This window comes from Antrostomus carolinensis, unplaced genomic scaffold (assembly GCF_000700745.2).
Source record: "Antrostomus carolinensis isolate BGI_N321 unplaced genomic scaffold, ASM70074v2 scaffold4051, whole genome shotgun sequence".
Taxonomy (NCBI): domain Eukaryota; kingdom Metazoa; phylum Chordata; class Aves; order Caprimulgiformes; family Caprimulgidae; genus Antrostomus; species Antrostomus carolinensis.
In genome coordinates, this window is record NW_010293318.1 from 14,181 (window position 1) to 32,435 (window position 18,255).

Below are 18,255 nucleotides of genomic sequence, written 5' to 3' on the forward strand. Positions count from 1 at the left end.
GAACTAGCAGATTTGAGGTCCCATTTCTACTTCTGCTTTAATCCTTTTGTGTGATGCTGAGCAAATAATTTCATCTTTGTCAATCTGTCTTCTCTCTTGCCCTTTGTCAGCTTGTCTATTTAAATTATAAGCCAAGAGGCAGGGATTTTCTGCTTAGGCATTGCTATAGCGTTAAGCACACTGGACCCTTGATCTCAGTTGGAGTTTCTAGGCATTACAACAATAAAGTGAAAAAATGTGAATGCATCAAAGTTGGGTAGAAAGTGCTACTGGATGCCAGCACTTAAACAGACCTGAAGCACTGCCCAAGCATCATGCACAAAACAGTTCAGTGTAGAACTGTGCTGTTCAGGTGAACTTGGGTTTTCCCCGTTTAGGTTCACCATAAGAGTCTTTAACAGTATGGCTTTAAGATCATAAAAAGTCCAGATACAGAAATAGGAGCATTAACTCCTGTTGCTCACTGCATGGATGTTACTTGACCCTTGCGGATTTCCATACCCTTGCAGATTTTCTAAGGATTTCTTGTTGGTTCACCTTGCTACTGTGCCTTCTCTATCTAAGGCATGCTTTCACTAACTGCTTTCTCCGCAGCCACGCCAGCTTAGAGAGCATCCTGCCTTCCCCACATACTCTGGGCAAAGGGCAGGGAAAGCTGGTACCTGTCAGGCATAAAATGTACACTTGCCGCAATATTCTTTACGAACAGCAGAACAAATGGTATTTGGTGCCTCTTTGCAGTTATTTGAGATGAAAGGCAGGTTTTACATTAACCTTGTCACACCAAAAATTGGTAACTTCTTCAACTGAGTTCTCCTTTCAGCTATGCTATTCAGCTTTTATTGGGAAAGAAAACAGTATGCATGCAGCAGAGAGGCAAGGTAGAAAATCAACAAATTTTAACAGCATTCATGTGCAATGCTCTGCAAAATCTCCTCCTGCATCCTGTAGAATTCTCCCCAAGTTACTATTTACATGGAGTGTTACACTGGGCCTGAAAAGCATTATTGATATAATTTTGTATCCCCTAATCACAAATCAAAGTGCGAAAAGAAAAGAAAAGAAAAGAAAAGAAAAGAAAAGAAAAGAAAAGAAAAGAAAAGAAAAGAAAAGAAAAGAAAAGAAAAGAAAAGAAAAGAAAAGAAAAGAAAAGAAAAGAAAAGAAGAAACTGGCAAAGAGTTTAGAGAAGAACTAATTTTAAAATACTTACTATTACACACTTAACTAAAAATAGCACGTCATGCATTAACAAATTCTGATTATAAAGATGGATCTGACAGGCCCTGCTAGAATTGGAAACACACACATCCTCTCATACCAGTAGGAAGGGAAATTCCCCTTTGGGAAAAAAGGGAACATGTTTGAAGTGCTGCCCAGAGACAAAAAAAATAATCAATAGTAGGAGGGTAACACTAACTACAGGGAGCCCAGACCCTGACAAGGTCAGAGACAGGATAAATCTCCTTAATCTTCACCCAGGTGTCTGCCCCAGTCCATTCCTTAACCCCTCCCTCACCTTGCAGTGGATGGCAAATCCAGATTACAGGCAGAAAGGGGAACAAGAAAGCAAGTAGATTTGACATGAAACTGTCTAAAGTAAATTTTAAAATGCCAGCTGCACAATGTTGCTCATAAATTTAGAATCTTAAAAGAAAAATACCTGGGACCTACAGTGGTGGCCACAAGATACGTGGTATGTTACATGGTTCTCCCCAATTCGTCACCCAGTATCTTCTAGCCTCACTTTCTGGATGTGAAAGCATAAAAGCGTGTTCTTTAGGGATAAAACCTGGGCCTTCCTTGTTGCTACTCCATCAGCTTGGATCCAAATTATGCCTGATGAAAGTGAGTGCCACACTACCAAGGGTTCGATGAGCAGGGACAATTTAAGATTCAAGGCAGTTTAAATCATTCATTATTTAAGATAACGGAAAAGTTCTCAAGTGCCAAGCTGATGAAATATCTACCAATTAGCAGAATTAGTACTTGAAATAGAAGCAGCAGTGCAAAATGAAAACCAGGAATGCTTCAAATAGATTTTGGAAAGGAATTTGCTAGAGGAGAGCATCATACACATGGAAATTTATCAAAATAACATCAGTGTCAATGCACCTTTACTGGAATAAAAAATGTTTCCTTCCTGGTCTCCCCTCCTGATTTAAGCTTCCTACCCTCACCACTTCCAAAATGGTCTGATTCAAGTAAAATGCATGCATCCCCATTTACTTTAGTGTGCTAGGCTTCTTTCAGCAAAGGATTAAAGCCAATTCCTATAGTAACAAAAATTGTCATTTGTCCTTATAAATAAGCTTAACTCACAGTAGATGCTCATATCATTCCCCTCTCATTTATGCTAAATCAGCAACAACATGCTGCACCTTGCATCAGATATTCACCAACATATGTTTTCATGGAGTTCTTGGGAATACAGCATGCAAAAGACATAGGTCTCACTCAAACTTGCCTAATACTATGTAATAGAAATTCCTCTGTATTTGTCAATAATGCAGGATTCTAGCATAGATAGCACTGAGTATCAGCCAAAAGGATGAGAAAGTTACTTTGAACAGAAAGTAAGTTAAGATAAACTGGTGATGTTTTTTTTTCCTCAATGGGCTTAAAGTAATTATTTTTTACACTAGTGTAATCAACAATTTGTGGAAGAAATACTCTTTCCATTCTCAGTCTTCTCTGTGAATATCTGTGGCAACACTCTCCTGGAGCACAGTCGCTCTGTACCAGACAAAGCCAATGAAGAAACTGAAACATATTTTTTCTCAAATCTCCATAAGGAATTAATTTCCAAGAAGGTTTTAAGAAAAAAACCAACCAAAAAACAAAACAACCAAACCCAAAAAAACCCAACAAAACAAAACCCAACTATCAAATAAACCAAGAGTCTCCATATCTGGAGGGAAAATGATAAACAGCCTAACAACATGGCATGTGGTCAGCAGCAGGCTACAGCTGAAAACACTGCATGAAATGCTTGTTCTAAACCTGCATCTGATGTAAAATTATTTATATAGGAGGTGGTAAAAAGGATACCACAAAGTGGAATATCTGTTTAGTGTTCAAGTCATGGTATCTGTGCTCTGCACTACTGCAATAGGCAGAAAATAATAATTTGCTACCAGTAATGCAAGACCAGATGCTCTTAACCAGTCACTGGCACAAGTTGTTTGTTAGATCTAGGGTAATAAAAAACAGCAGAGCTAAAATTACAAGTTTCCTGCACAAGGTACAACACATGAAAAGCAGACTGGTCACAACAGTGAGGCCACCAACCAGTGACCAGCACAGAGACTGCTGCACAGCAGTCAAGTGTGACAAGTACTGCTCCAGTAAGTAAACGGAAGTGGTAAAAGGCTACACATCCATGGGGTGACTAATGGGAAGCATCACTGTACACATAGACAGTGGGGGCAAAGAAGGAGATAAGCATGTAGCCACAGAAATCCTACAACAGAAGCCTTACGGACATACTACAAACACACAAAGACCACTACCTGCTCTCTCTCTTGTCCAAACTTAGCACTGGGGGGAAGTGACCTGTACATTTAAAAGTCTGCATTATCGAACAAGAGGGTTAGTCAACACACCAGCTTTAAGAAGAAATATATAATTTCTTTCTGAGTTTTAAAGCTTATAGAAATGAGGACTCAAAAGCCACATCTGAATATAGCTGCCTTTTGGGGAAAATGGGAAGCTTAAACAACTCTTCTGAGGGCCCTCAGCCCAAGTTGAAAGTGTGCAATGCCCCCTGTGAACACCACTCTGGTTCATACTGCAGAGCAAGACTGTTCTAACACTTAGCAGCAAAGAAGCTGCATGCAGGCTGTTGACGGTAGGTCTCCAGTTTCATGGAGAAGTAGAGAAGAGGTTTCCAGAGGGAAACCCCACTCGCCGTGTACATAGAATGCTATGCTCCCTAATCTACCTTCCACTTTATCACAAGTATTCATTTATAGATTGGGAATAACACATACTGTAAAGAGCTGCAGAATACTTCAAATCAGCTAGAAAAGCAAATCCAGCTTTACTCTTTTCACAGAGGAAGACACCATGTTCTCAATGAATCTTTCACCACAAGCTTTCTGTGGAGCTGGAAGTCCCTAACGTACAGGTCTCCTTGCAAGCACATGACCAGGAAGCTGTGCCTCAAAACCTGTACATCTGTCCATTTCTGGAAGATTTCTGACCCAAGTTGTAGCACTCCCTGAGAGCCTGTTGGAAATCAAGAATCTAGAAGAAAGACTGTTTTTTCTAGGTAGGTGACAAAAACTGTATAGGCATGTTATAATCTGCTGCTTTAACAGTTACTTCTCCCCGCCTTGTTGGGATTTTGAAGCAAGTATCTGCTGGTTCTCAGTTCACAACATTTGGTATTATCCACTCTTATTCCACTGGGATTTTATTGTAATGTTTTCTATATCAACAGATGCAACAACTCAAACACGCTTGCTGCATTAGTGTGCATGTGTTCAATGCATGTCTGTACAAGAGGCAGGCATGTGCAAAGGCACAAAAGCTCAGTCTTGCAGGCACATTTCAAAGATAAGTATTCTGGGGCAAGAACAGCAGTTCCACACAGCATTTTGCTCAAAAAATTTCCAAGTCTTACGTGTCATTAGGGCAGAACACAACAGAACTGCAAGAATGCAAGTTTTACTAGAGCAGACCCCAAAATAAACACAACTCCTCTGAAAACAACTCTTTTTCCAGAAGCCTGGTTGTATTGTGAGCCCTCTGGAAACAGAGCTCATTAAAATGGAAAGGGGCTCAAAGAGCAGGAGACAAAAAGCTTGCTGGTCTTGAAATGTGCATGTCAGCCCTCCAACATGGGGAGAATGAAGACTGCCCACAGTGCAAAACCAGGAGATGAACTATTCTGCCTCACAGCTGTGGAGAAAGGTTTGGACTTCAAATGGGAATGCAAGCAAAACCAAACCCTACTTTCCCATGTGGAAGAAAGTTACCCTTTGGAACAATTAGGGGAAGACAGGGGTCTAGCCCATAACTGTCTCTACTCCAGTACCAGATGGCAAAGTGCTATTGCCTGCAATAATATACAGCCTTCAGAATGGTCTATTTGACCTCCAGAACTAAAGGATGACCAAGCACACAGAATGAAATTGAAGTGGGGAAAAAAATAATTCCCCTCAGAAGGGAACAGAAGAGTGCCTGGCCCTCAGGGACGTGGTCCAAACTCTAACACAAGACTCAGTTTCCATTCTGTCCAAACATGAACATCTGGAGGCTCCTCCTTCCCCATCCTTCTTCCCAGCTCAACCTTCAGCATCTGTCCAAGGTGGGAGACAGAGATTTCCATGGGGTTTGCTGGGTATCATCAGTCACTGACAATTGCTCTGTGCAACTTCGATACCCAGAAGCATTCTGCACTGAACAGACACCTGAGCAAGTCCTTGGTCTTTCTAATCAACAGTATTGACCAGTTCTCCATATTTCAGAGAGAGGGGAAAAAGAAGTCTTGCTGGTACAACAGTGCACTTATCTAGTTGTGTGATGTATAAGGTGCACGTAAGGAACTTCAAGATCCCACCCGGGGCTCCATAATGATACACTGAACATAACAATCCCAGCCACAAGACAGGGCTGTGGTTTTACCCTGGAAGGGGATGGGCATCAGAGAATGTAATTACCTTCTATTCAGGTGGTAGGAGAGACAGTGAAATGGGAAAGCAAGAACTTACCTTCACTCCATCTGACTTCTTGTTCAGCAGCTGCACTTCCCTCAAAACTGCAGGAGACTTCAGAAGGACAACCATCCTGCTAATTCCTCTCCTAACAGCAAGAAACCTGGAAAAAACCTGAGTCGCTCACCAAATCCATCCTGATAGCAGAGGGCCACCCATCCTATCTATTGTTCACCTAATTAGGCAAAAATGCTCCCACTTTCACTGTCTCAGAAAGACCAAGTCTGAAAGGAGACTTAAGAGCTCCTCTATTTCAATCCTCCACTCACACACTGTGACCCCATCCGGAAGTGCCAGCAGTTACAGGGGAAAAAGCTAGAGAAGTCTGCCAGATCTCTGCAATAGGATAAAGGCTTTACCCTCAAGTGCAGCCATCCACCTAACAGACTTTGCTTATAAAGGGGCCACTGATAACACAGAGGCTTCCTAATTGTTGCCATTCACAGTTACTTTGGGGGAACATCTGGATAGCTGAAAGGAAAAAAAATCGAAGTGCAAAAGGCAGTGTCTGACAACTGTTAAAAAAAAAAAAAGAGAGAAAGGGAAAATAGACAGGAACTAGGTTAAATTTCTTCACTGAAAGATAAAGATGTTCTGCTGTGCTCAGCTTGAACTGGCACTAGCAATGAAAGCAAGAGCATGATAAGCAGAGGCAGAGAGCCCACAACAAATGCCTAGCAGAAGGCACACTTGGGACTACAAAGGGGCTGCTCCATCTATTACAGAAAAGTGGTACACTGACAACAACTGTCAACAGTGAGACCCCAACTACAACCTCAACAGACATAAAACATAGCTTGCCTACTCATGAAGACTGTATTCAGTTGTTTCATCTTCTGCAAACAGCACTCTAGAGACCTACAGGACTAACTCACTGATACGCCCCTCCTAAGCAGCTGCTGGGAAGCACATGGGTCTGGGTCCTTGACCTGGATTTTAGCTCCAGCAAGGACGAGGCCTAGAGAAAAGGCAAGTACTAAGAAAACACTCACATGACTGTTGAAATACTTCATTTCCAAAGACACGCTGACCAACTCACACACAAGTGCTCAGTCTCTCTCTAGAAGCAGCAACATTAGGCAAAAATGTTTTTGCAATATCCAAGCAACTGTACAAGTTTTACGTCAAAAACATTTCCTACCCTGCCTTCCCTACCACATGACCCAACAAATATGGATTAACTAGTCAATATCAGCTGAGCTGGTGCAAATGACTACAGTGTCTCCTCTCAACAATCTCTGAATTGGTCTTCCTAATTCTACTCCCTAAAGCAAATACAAAGCTAGATCAGGTATTTGTCTTCAATTCCTGCTCTCAGAAACCATCTGAGAATACTGGAAGGACCTCATGCAGAGGTTTCCTGAATGTGACATGTCAAAACAGAATGCTCCAATGTGCGCACATGAAGGTGGGCAGACAAACTGACCCAAGCAACTCAACTGTCCTGCAACAGTTTCTTGGCTGAATGTACACATGCTAAAGCATTGCAAGACTGAATCTAGCAGGTAAGCTCTTGCCACCTTCAAGGTATGATGAAGACCAGCTTGATTCTACATGCAAGTGAGAAGGAGAACAAGGTGACCTTGGGGTCAAAAGGAGTCCAGTGCTTATACCATAAATACATCAAGGCACCTCACACAACAGCTGCTGAAATTAAGAAATTGTTACCGCCTTAGAACACTTTAGAAGCAGTAAAGGATTCTGCAACACAACAAATAACACAAGTGGAATATCCTTGAAATGAAAAAAACACATCAGAGAAGGGAAACAGCACCACCATATGCCCTGGGAATGACCCAGACACAAGCTGGGAAGCAGTATTTTTCACGCTTTCCACATTTTCCCCAGATCCTCACATTTGTCTTCGTGGACAGAAGACAGCTAAAGTCATGCTGTATGGCATTAAAAGCAAATTCAGCCGAGAGCCTTCCGCGTGGCCGAGCACTATGTAATGCTGCCCGGGTGCTCCCCAGTGCAGCCGTCCCGTCTAGCCCCCTCCCCTGCTTGTCCAATTCATCTCATTAGGCACAGCTAATGCCTAGCACTGTGCACATACTTGCAATGCTTTGGGAAAATCTCAAGGGTAGATAGTGTCTGAAGATGCACATCCATCACAGTAGTTTTCAGGAAAAGATTAAAAGGAGGAGCATTCATTAAAATTTAAGTCTGTAATACACAACCCAGTGGCGTCCTCTTGGCTTGAGCCACAGAGCTCCTAGTTCTTCCACTAGAGAATGATGGAGAAACTGTGTCAGAGCCAAGTGATTTCCTTCTGTTTTTTCACCTCTGCCAGTCCCAGAAAACAAAAACATTCTCCAGTAAAAGTATGTACAAAAAGCCAAAAACCAGGAGCCAGCCTGACAGTTTGTGACATTTCAATTAATGTTTTCCAACACCTTCCCATGAATGCCAAAGTTTCACATCCTGAAAGACACCCTCTTTGCAGGTACATGTATGTACACACAAACAAGAGCAGAACCTTAAAGTGCTGAGACAGTCTGAACATTGATCCTAGACCGTCGAGCCTGAATGCCCCAACCTGTCCCCAAATTCAAGAGAAGACAAAAATACAAGAGCACCTCTCTTGCAGTATTACAAAACCTCAATTTCCTGACAAACCAAGAAATGAAAGAGTGAAGGACAAACACCACCAGAAAAAGCATTCACGGAGTTCTCTTGAACTTTAGGGAGAGGAAAATAAAAGTAAAGGGAATTATTATAATAATTTAAATTCACTTTTGATGATGCATTACACTCTCAGGCCTTAGTGACAAACCTTTTAATGTAGAAGTGAAATCCATGTGATTCTGGGAAGCTGCAAAATGGAAGTTTACTTACTGAAGTACATCACTTCAGCAGGTCCACTCTGTAGTGCAGTTGAGGACCATTTTCTGAAACTCTGACTGTTTCTCAAGCAACTTAATACATATCTTTGACACTGTTTCACACAGAATTCTCCTGGAAAACCTGGCTGCGTGTGGCTTGGATGGCCGTAGTCTTTGCTGGGTAAAAAAATGGCTGGATGGCCAGGCCCTAAGAGTTGTGGTAAATGGAATTACATCCAGTTGATGGCTGGTCACAAGTGGTGTTCCCCAGGACTCAGTATCGGGTCCAGTTCTGTTTAATATCTTTATCAATGATCTGAACAAGGGGATCGAGTGCCCCCTCAGTAACTTTGCAGATGACACCAACTGATCTACTTGCAGGTAGGAAGGCTCTACAGAGGGATCTGGACAGGCTGAATCAAAGGGCCAAGGACAATTGTATGAGTTTCAACAAGGCCAAGTCCTGCACTTGGGTCAGAACAACCCCATGCAACGCTACAGGCTTGAGGAAGAGTAGTTGGCAAGCTGCCCAGCAGAAAAGGACCTGGGAATTTTGGCCAACAGCCAGCTGATTATGAGCCAGCAGCGTGCACAGGTGGCCAAGAAGGCCAATAGCATCCTGGCTTGTTTCAGAAATAGTGTGGCCAACAGGATAAGGGAAGTGATCATCTCCCTGTACTTGGCACTGGTGAGGCTGCACTTCAAGTACAATGTCCAGTTTTGGGCCCCTCACTACAAGACAGACATTGAGGTGCTGTAGTGTGTCCAAAGAAAGGCAATAAAGCTGGTGAAGGGGCTGGAGAACAAGCCTTATGAGGAGCAGCTGAGGGAATTAGGGTTGTTTAGTCTAGAAAAGACGAGGCTGAGGGGAGACCTTATCACTGTCTACAACTACCTGAAAGGAGGTTGTAGCGAGGTGGGTGTTGGTCTCTTGTCCCAAGTTACAAGTGATAGGACAAGAGGAAACGGCCTCAGGTTGCACCAGGGGAGGTTTAGACTGGATATTAGGAAACATTTCTTCACTGAAAGGGTAGTCAAGCATTGGAACAGGCTGCCCAGGGGAGGGGGGGGGTCACCATTCCTGGAGGTATTTAAAAGACCAGTAGATGTGGTGCTTAGGGACACGGTTTAGTGGTGGACTTGGCAGTGTTAGGTTAATGGTTGGACTGGATGATCTTAAAGATCTTTTCCAACCTAAACAATTCTATACAGGGATATCACTTAAAAAGAACTTAATTTTTCATTAAATGTGACCTCATCTTCTGCTTACCAAATGTGGTTCCCACTAATCTCGGTCATTTATTCAAAGCTCTCTGGAAATATATTGATAAATTTTTCCCTCCATATTTTATCCTTTGAATTCACACCAGGAGGTCAAGGTTTACATGAGTCAGGTGATACAAGTTTCTGGTCTTGAACGGATATCTACATAACTAACACAACACAGTGGAAACTTCAAATATAATACTCACACAATTTTAAACTTACTTTGGTTAAAGGAAAGAACCCAAATTCTGATCTCAGTATAAATATATCTATGTATACACACATGAAAGAGCAAAAACTCAGTTTCACAAACACTTCTGGAAGGCAGGTATAACAGGACAGTGAAATATTTTGGTAGCACTTCATTATCTGTAACATTTCCTTCTTCATGGTCTTTAGTCAGCTCAAAAAAGTCTTTGTACAGGTTACACCAAACATGCACAAGCATATTCAGCCCTTCTTAATGAGAAAACACTCTGCTCCCTGGATCTGCCTCCAGTCTCTCTCAACCTCACCTACATAGTTAAAAAACCCAAACTTCACATCAGAGAGTTAATAAGGATCTGTAGAGACATGTAACGAATTCTAGCTATTGTCACAAGCTGCCACAATAGCTCCCTCACAGAACTAACTTAAGCAGGCAGTGACAATTCCCAAATCAAAAGCTCAGCATCAGTTAAAGACAGAAGTTTCGGGGATAAAGCTCAATTACCTGCAATGTCTGCCTTAGGATCTACTGTGAACACAGGGTAGCACACAGGACTTGTGCTGAACCACTTGAGAGAAGTGAATTTCATAGACTATGAAAGCTGGTTGAACAACTCCTCCCCAGATTAACAGTTGCCATCCAGTCAGGAAGACAGTGCTAAGAATTTCATGTAGTCCACTTTTAAGTCTTGCATAAAAATTAACTTATGGAGAAAAGCCACTTCTCAGCACTTTGTGAAGATGGCTGTTTCTAAGATGAAAACCAATTTTGTCCATCCTTTTGCTTAGTTATAGCAGGCTTACTTACAGAGTTTTATCTACATAAATGAGTCCATTCACCCTTAAATACTGCAGCTATTAGGAATCTCTGAAAACCTTGCCAATTTCTCCTAATAATAAATTTACATTTACTTCTCAGAAGGTCATTTAGGAGTTTCTTGCATATGATTTAATCAACTGATTCACCTGACTGTACTTTGTACTTTGTAAGTGAACGCAGATGCGATCAGTGTTTGCCTGGATCATCTGAACATCAAAAGCCCCAAGTGAGGACCCAAATCATTCTGTAGGATGGTGTATGGTGTGACTCTAAAGATTCTACAGCAAAGTTTAGATTGCAACGTTCTCTCTCACAACTGAGTGAATACCTACCAAAGTGTGAAGCTGCAAACCCCTTATTATAAACAGGTCTCAGTTTCCTGACTTGACATACAATCTTTTAAAAAGAACCACAAACAGCCAATATTAAATTGTTGAATATATCATAACTGGGGAAAGGAGTGAGACCACATTCCTTTATCTTTAGGAACTGACCTGAAGCAAAAGGCATCGAGCAAGCAACATTACTCACAAAAGAACATAAACTTTATTCTTTTGTTTGTAAAAAGTAAGATTTTTTTTAATGGGGAAAAAAAGAGAAAGAGAACTGCTACAGACTCTTTAAGCATACAATCTGTCACAAGCTAAAACCACACTGTCAAATGAAGGAACTCCACATTACAAAATATGTGACAGAGGAGATAGCAATGACAACAGGATTAAAGAAGTCTTCTCGTATTTCCTGCAGATAGTATTATTTCACCTAATTAATTGGTACCAGGGTCACATGAGCTTTCATTTTCCTCTCAGTTCAAAACATTTGTGAAGAAGCTTTTAGAAGATCTCATCTCTAGACAGGAAGAAGCTTGTCTCTTCATAAATCTAGTTCCCTGTCTGCTGGGAATGGGGCTTTTAGAGGCCCACAAAACAGTGTGGAACATTAGAGAAAATAAAAACCCCTTAAGATCTTTAGGGAAAACAAACAAGTACTATTTCAGAATTTTTAAAGCACAGTTAGGTGACTTGTCATGATAGGAAAAGTCTAAGCTCTATCCAAAGTTCACACAAGGACTTTCTAACTTTTTACTTTCGGTTAGCATGCACTTATTCTTCAGCTCCAGCAGATTTATGTATTTCAACTGCAGCAAGTAAAAAAACTAAGTAAATTTAAAAATACTAATAATTTTTAAAAGTCAAGCTCATAATACACACAGTCCTGCAAAGAAAACAAGAGTAGCCAATCTCCCCACTTTCAAAACATATCAAGATACTAGGAATAGCTACTATCTGCAGAGGCTATAAATGCTTTGCATCTAATTCACATTTATTTCTGGACAGTTTTTCAGAGCATCTCATTATCTGGGATCACAGCTTATATTCAAAACAGAACTCAGTGATACTAAGAACCCTGCACTCACTATGGGCCACCTAGGATTTCCTTTTCTTCAGCTGTTAACTGAAGCAGATCCAGCAGCTTCAGCCCTTGAGACAGAGAAGAATGAGCAGAGCGAGCCTTTTCCTCCTCAATACTAGCTCAGGGAATAAGTGGATGTATAGGTCACACACCATTAAGGAAAACCCTTCTCTCAGGCATTTCATGTACTCAAAATCTGGGCCACACGAGATTTTCCTACCCAAGCACTTCTGCAGCTTCATTAGAAGTGACAACGTTTCCAGACTAAAAATGAATCTGAAACTGCTGTTTAAAAAAAAAAATAAATAAAAACCCTGACTATTTCAGAATTATCAAGGAAGTGAAATAAAAACTAGCTGTGTGAATAGACGAAAAACTGTTCACACCAGCAGAAAGCCCAAGAAAAAGTTGAGTTTTGTACAGTCCTGTGGAAGCCCTGTTGTTGTGCCATAGCTCCTCAAACAGTTATTTCAGAATCATTATCAGAAAATAACATATAATTTTTAAGTCCTGTAATAGCACAATCCTTGGTCAAGTGAATGGAGAACATTATTCTGTTCCTTTAAGGCCAATCAAAAATGCGGTAAAGAGAAATTTTTGTAGCCACAAGTAGTCCTGACATATTGGCATAGGTTCACCTGAAAGCAAGAACCAAGGAAAAATCGTTCTGAAATTGCTGAGGGTCATCCCTTAATTGTAACTTGATTTCGCATCCTTTTTTTTTTTTTTTAAATCATCATACAGGAGGTTAAAAATGCTGCCTTGATTTCACAAAAGAACGCATGCATGAATATGCACTTTAAATGCTGAGATGATAGTTTCACAGAGGTTTTCATTCCAATTAGAAGTTTATTCTAACATCACCCAAAATACAAGTATTGGTATCCACCATTAGTAAATAGCCAATTAATACACTTGCATTTAATTCATCATCACTTATAAACCATACAACAGACATTCACTTGAAAGTAACTGTAGTTAGGTGCAATGAAAATCTGACTCATGTATTCAATGATTGCCCTTTTTAAAATGGGGAAAAAAAAAAAAAGGCAAACAGGGGAAAAAAAGCAAACAATCCCATAAACCAAAAGCACTTGCAATTAAAGTTTTTCCACCCAAATGGAAATGAACACAGATAAGATTGCATCACCTAGATGTGCTGAGCCAAGACAATCCTCTTCCAAAAAGCACTGATTTGCATGTTGAGATTTGCATTTTCAGTAAGTGCACTACGTAATGCAGTTGGGTGGGAGCCAGACTACCAGTTATTAAGCTTAAAAGGATGAAAATCACTTCTGAGACTCCAAGAAAGAAAACTCTAATAGCTAGATGCTTCAGACTCATTTCTGATGAGTCGAAGTAATACAATACCCAAATAGCTCTTGTCCCTATTCCCACAAATATTATTACTTGCTCTGAGTCCCTGCCTCAGGTTTCAAGTAATCGCTGCTACCTAATAAGAGTTCTTCTGGTGTCAGACGGGAAAGCTAATAAACACCAGCTAGAATTTCCCCAAAATAATCTGATAACAAAACATCATGAGAGGATTGTGGCAGCTGACTTCATCTCTGTTTTGTACCAGACTACAGTGCCATGTGCTCCTCCCCAAATAAATCGCTTCCTATTTCACACTGGTTACCAGCCAAGAGAAAGCAACCACCGTTACACCATGATAAATTGTGAGCATGTTTCCTCCCCTCTTACTCAACCCCAAAATGGTTAAAATATCCCTTGACTGACTCACACAAAACAAAAATCAAGGAAGGGAGAGCTTACCTGAAAAATTCCGAGACACAAGCATCGTAGTGAGGATTGCACCCTGTGGGAAGAGAAAAGCAGGAATAACAGACAGCGTCACTCACTTCAGAAAGGGGCTGGGCTGACCCGTAGAAAACACAGTACATCAGGTGCCCTAGCTACAGGCAACTGACACACTATTGATGGGAGGCAGAGAGTGATCAGAACTAAAAGCCCCAGAATTTAAGAACTAGCTGCTCTATTTGAACTCTACTGCAAGATGTAAAAGGGGTGATTAAGTAGCAAAAGAGGCACAGGAAACTTACAGCTTTGGAGAAAGAAACTACCCAGCTCCCCAATACACTTCTTAAGTACCCTGCACTGGAGGATCACATAAGGTACTTCACTAATGTTAGTAAGCTAATCATAAAAAAAAAATATATGTATATTGTTGCTAGGAAGGCATTAACCTCAAATTCAGAGGATTAAAAACAAACTTAAGACAAACTAACATGTACTTACCTTCAGCTTCCTTCTAGCATTGAACTTCCTCAAGCATTCCACAGTCTCCTGCCTGTGCATCATTGAAGCGACAGTGGACCGTTGCTGAAAAACAGGAACAGGAAAAGATCAAGAACATACCCTAACCAAATTAGCCAGGGACATTCTCCCCACCTGCACACAACCATGACATGCAAGCTGACATTGCCAAGCCTCTCAGCCTCACACTACGGCACGGCTGCAAAACACCGTAACTGGTTCATAACTTAAGAACTTCCCAATACAGTAAGAAATGTTAAGTCAAGGTTGGCTATTACAGGACTGTGCCCAAGAACAGCTGAGAATCAACGCTTCCTGTCTCTCAGGCACACAAATGGGTAAGACAGTACAAAAGACAAAGTCAAATGAACAAGCATACCCACAGGGGACTGAGTTAGAGGCACTACAGAAAAGATCTGCGTTGCATTAGTTACAGCTCTAAAGGAAAATTTCAAGCATTAAGTGAATACTAGTGAGCAGTACCCTTCCTGGACGTGGTGACTCTCTGAATCTAAGTGCTTGACTAGCAGAGGCGTCAGCATCTTTGCATCAGTTTTGCAGAAATAGATTTTCAGTGTGTAAGAGGAAAGATCATATAGCTCTGTTGTACCAATGCAAAAACCTGAGCATAACCTCTAGCCAGTGATGTACACCTGTCACCCACAGTAGACTGGGATCCCATCAGCTGCAAAAAGAGAAATTCCCAGAAATCTTCCCAGTCATTAAGAGCACATGAAGAAATCAGAGACTGATGCTGCCAGGCATTCAGAGCACGTGAGGAAACCAGAGACTAATGCCAAAGTAGCTGTTGCTCTTGCATAGAGCCACAAGTCTGAATTCTCTTTACAAGGACAGTGGGTGAATTATTACCTTGGCAGACCAGCATGTACAAACCCTCCATCACCTTCCTCCTGCTTGGAAAAAATTCTGCAATATGCAGAAGAACTGTAAACCATGGTCACTTTCAGCTAGTTTCTTGGAAAGTCTCTGCTTTGATCTGTCAGCAAAGCTAGTCACCTGCTGACTAGCCATTGTCGCATGGCAATGTAGAGGTAGAATGCAGCTAAACTGTCATCTTTAACAACTTTGTCACTGTTCATTCAGTCTCCTTGGGAGTGACAGTGATATCCAGTTGTTCAGTGTGGGATTAAAAGAGTCAGGACATGTACTTCAGAAGTTCAGTGATGCTGAGAAACTCAGTGTCTCAGATAAACTGTGAAGATTTCCTACCACATTTACTTCAAAGGAGCAATACATCTCCAGAAAGAAAACTTGCATTGCACACACAGAGACTGCAGATCAAATGGAAACAACAGACTCAAAAGGACACAGTTTCAGTGAGAAGCTGAAACGGCTGTGAAATGAAATGGAACTCCCCAAACCCACTTGAACCGTTCTATATTATGTTGCCACAGAGAGTGATCACATCGTAAGACTACAGCTATCATAATACGTACATCTTTGGTTACAGGCATTGGAACAAAAGTTAAACATACAGGAACTGCTATTGATTACAAGCATGCAAGCAGAAAAAAACAGAGATGCAAAATCTCAGCCAGTGTGAAGTTTTGACTTCCAAGGAACTCGCATCACTTTACAGTGGATGCTATGCTCCTGTTCACATAAGTAAGTTTAAATTTCTAATTTGATGTTTTGTGGCAGAACGAAAAACCATCACAGTTTCTCAAGAAAAAAAAAATGAGGGAAGGAACACACTAGACATCCTAGAAAGCAAAAGTATGCTATGGTTTTACAAGAACATCTGGTTAGACTTAGGTGGAACTATTTAATCCTACAGAGATAAAAGTGCACTATTGCTGTCCTCCCCTACACCCACTGCCAGCTGCATTCTGGGATTTCCTTGCCAACTTTGCAAAAGATGAAAAATACTCCTGCATGGGATCTGGCAAGGCAGAAACTACATACACAGAACAGCAAAAGATTTTTTGCTGATTTCAGGTTTACAGGCAGTTAAGCTGCAGCAGAGCAGAAATGTTCCAACACTGCAAAGATGCAACACAATAAACTGAAGTAGAGATGAAGAACAAAATAATCCTAAAATATTTTGTCTGATGCCAAACTCCATTTGACATTTTAGGATTATGTGGATTGCAAGAGATGTAGGGAAAACCAGAAACTACAGACATCCACAAAACTTCTAAAAGAATAAGGCATTTTTTTCTCTACAGTGGCAATAAAAGGACAACAGCATGACAAGGTTGACTTGTTGAAGATCAGACTCAAAAAAAAAACCCCCAAAACCCACCACTACATTTTGAAATATTTAAAATATTCTGGGCTCCTCTGTAGCTAAGTCTTCTTGACACATCAGTTCAGGGTAAATTACAAATCAATCCGTAATAAAGGAAAACACTTACGCAGACCCATGGATGTTTGAGAGCCTGGTCAGCGGTGATGCGCTTTGCTGGGTTTATCGTCAGCATCTGGTTGATCAAATTCTTTGCTTCGGGAGTCACAGTGTCCCACTCAGGTGATGGGAACTGAAAGAAGAAGAAGGAATAGATGATGAACTGAAAATACCTTCTCCTAGCATAAGAGATTCTCCCTCCTACACAGCTGAATTCCAGCTTTTGCCCTTTTAATACCAGGGCTAATATATTTGCAAAACATAAATTTTTGTTGAAACCCATGCTGAATGAAAATCATACAGAATCCAGCAAATTAATGGTACCAGACAGCAGGACACTCCAGTACCATTCACCAGACACAGGCAGGAAGATTAGCGGTTTAAAAGCCTTTTAAGAATGACTCAGACTTTTAAATTTTCTTTCATACTCAACAGTCAAAAAAGTAAAGTCACAGATCTTTTTAACTGAGTTTTGACAGGAAAAACACAAGCACTATCTTTTTTATCCCACTTTGCTCTTTCTCCAGCATGCTAAAAAGCTGTAACAGCATATGCAAAAATCACAAACACTTAACTACAGCAAAACCTCATAAAAGCAAAAACCACTAACAGGGAACATCCCATCAGGTATACTTTCCCCACCATAAAGCACAATATCCTGGAACAATACCAGTCTGTCAGGTGTAGCAACCCACCAGCAAGTTGTTAGCAAGCATCCACCATAGCAGAAATCATTACTTGGGGAGCAAGAGAGATGTAACAGTGGATGGGAATACAGAAGCATGGAAACAAAGAAAAGAATCTCAAGTATTCCAGTTGCTGATCATCCATAAGGGGTAACTGCTCTCTCCTATAATTGCAGTAACGATAAAGATGAGATTTACACCATCCTCTAGATGCTTCCATGTGGTATAGATGACAGTACACTGAGATTAAATGCAGTACATGTCAGTCCTATGAATCAACTGTACAAATACACATGAAGTTGAGAACACAAAGGTAAAAGTGCTGTTGGGATAAAAGTCCCCTGTCTTTAAGTGGTGGAAGATTGATCTATCCTGAGAACACTTCCTTACAGTACTACAACATTTAGAAACAGTTTAGCCCATATCTTTTCTCCTGCATTTTGTGCTTTGCTCAGTTGGGTCATAAAAATACACCTACTGTATTTGATTTGCATATAATATTATGTCTGCATTCTCAGTCATCAGCAAGGCATTATACAATTAGTTCTGCAAACACTGCAAGAGACTGTGCAAAAAATATGATACTGAGCTTTCAGCCAGGACACCTCCCCCGCACTCAAACTCTGAAGTATTCATGGTAATGAATGTAGGGATAGAGTCCACCCTCAGCAAGTT

At 40.9% G+C, this 18,255-nt stretch overlaps 1 protein-coding gene across 1 annotated transcript in view; it reads right to left on the reverse strand.

Annotated features, from left to right (window-relative positions):
* LOC104532104 (calcium/calmodulin-dependent protein kinase type II subunit gamma-like) overlaps nt 1–17,027 on the reverse strand; it is a gene marked incomplete at both ends in the record, with an annotated part of 31,149 nt that extends 14,122 nt beyond the window's left edge. The window contains 5 exons of the mRNA XM_010177211.1: nt 5,716–5,745; nt 12,299–12,309; nt 14,026–14,068; nt 14,509–14,592; nt 16,905–17,027. Of these exons, the coding sequence (XP_010175513.1) occupies nt 5,716–5,745; nt 12,299–12,309; nt 14,026–14,068; nt 14,509–14,592; nt 16,905–17,027 (291 nt within the window). The remainder of the gene's footprint in view (nt 1–5,715; nt 5,746–12,298; nt 12,310–14,025; nt 14,069–14,508; nt 14,593–16,904) is intronic.
* Between the last annotated feature and the right edge of the window lie 1,228 nt (nt 17,028–18,255).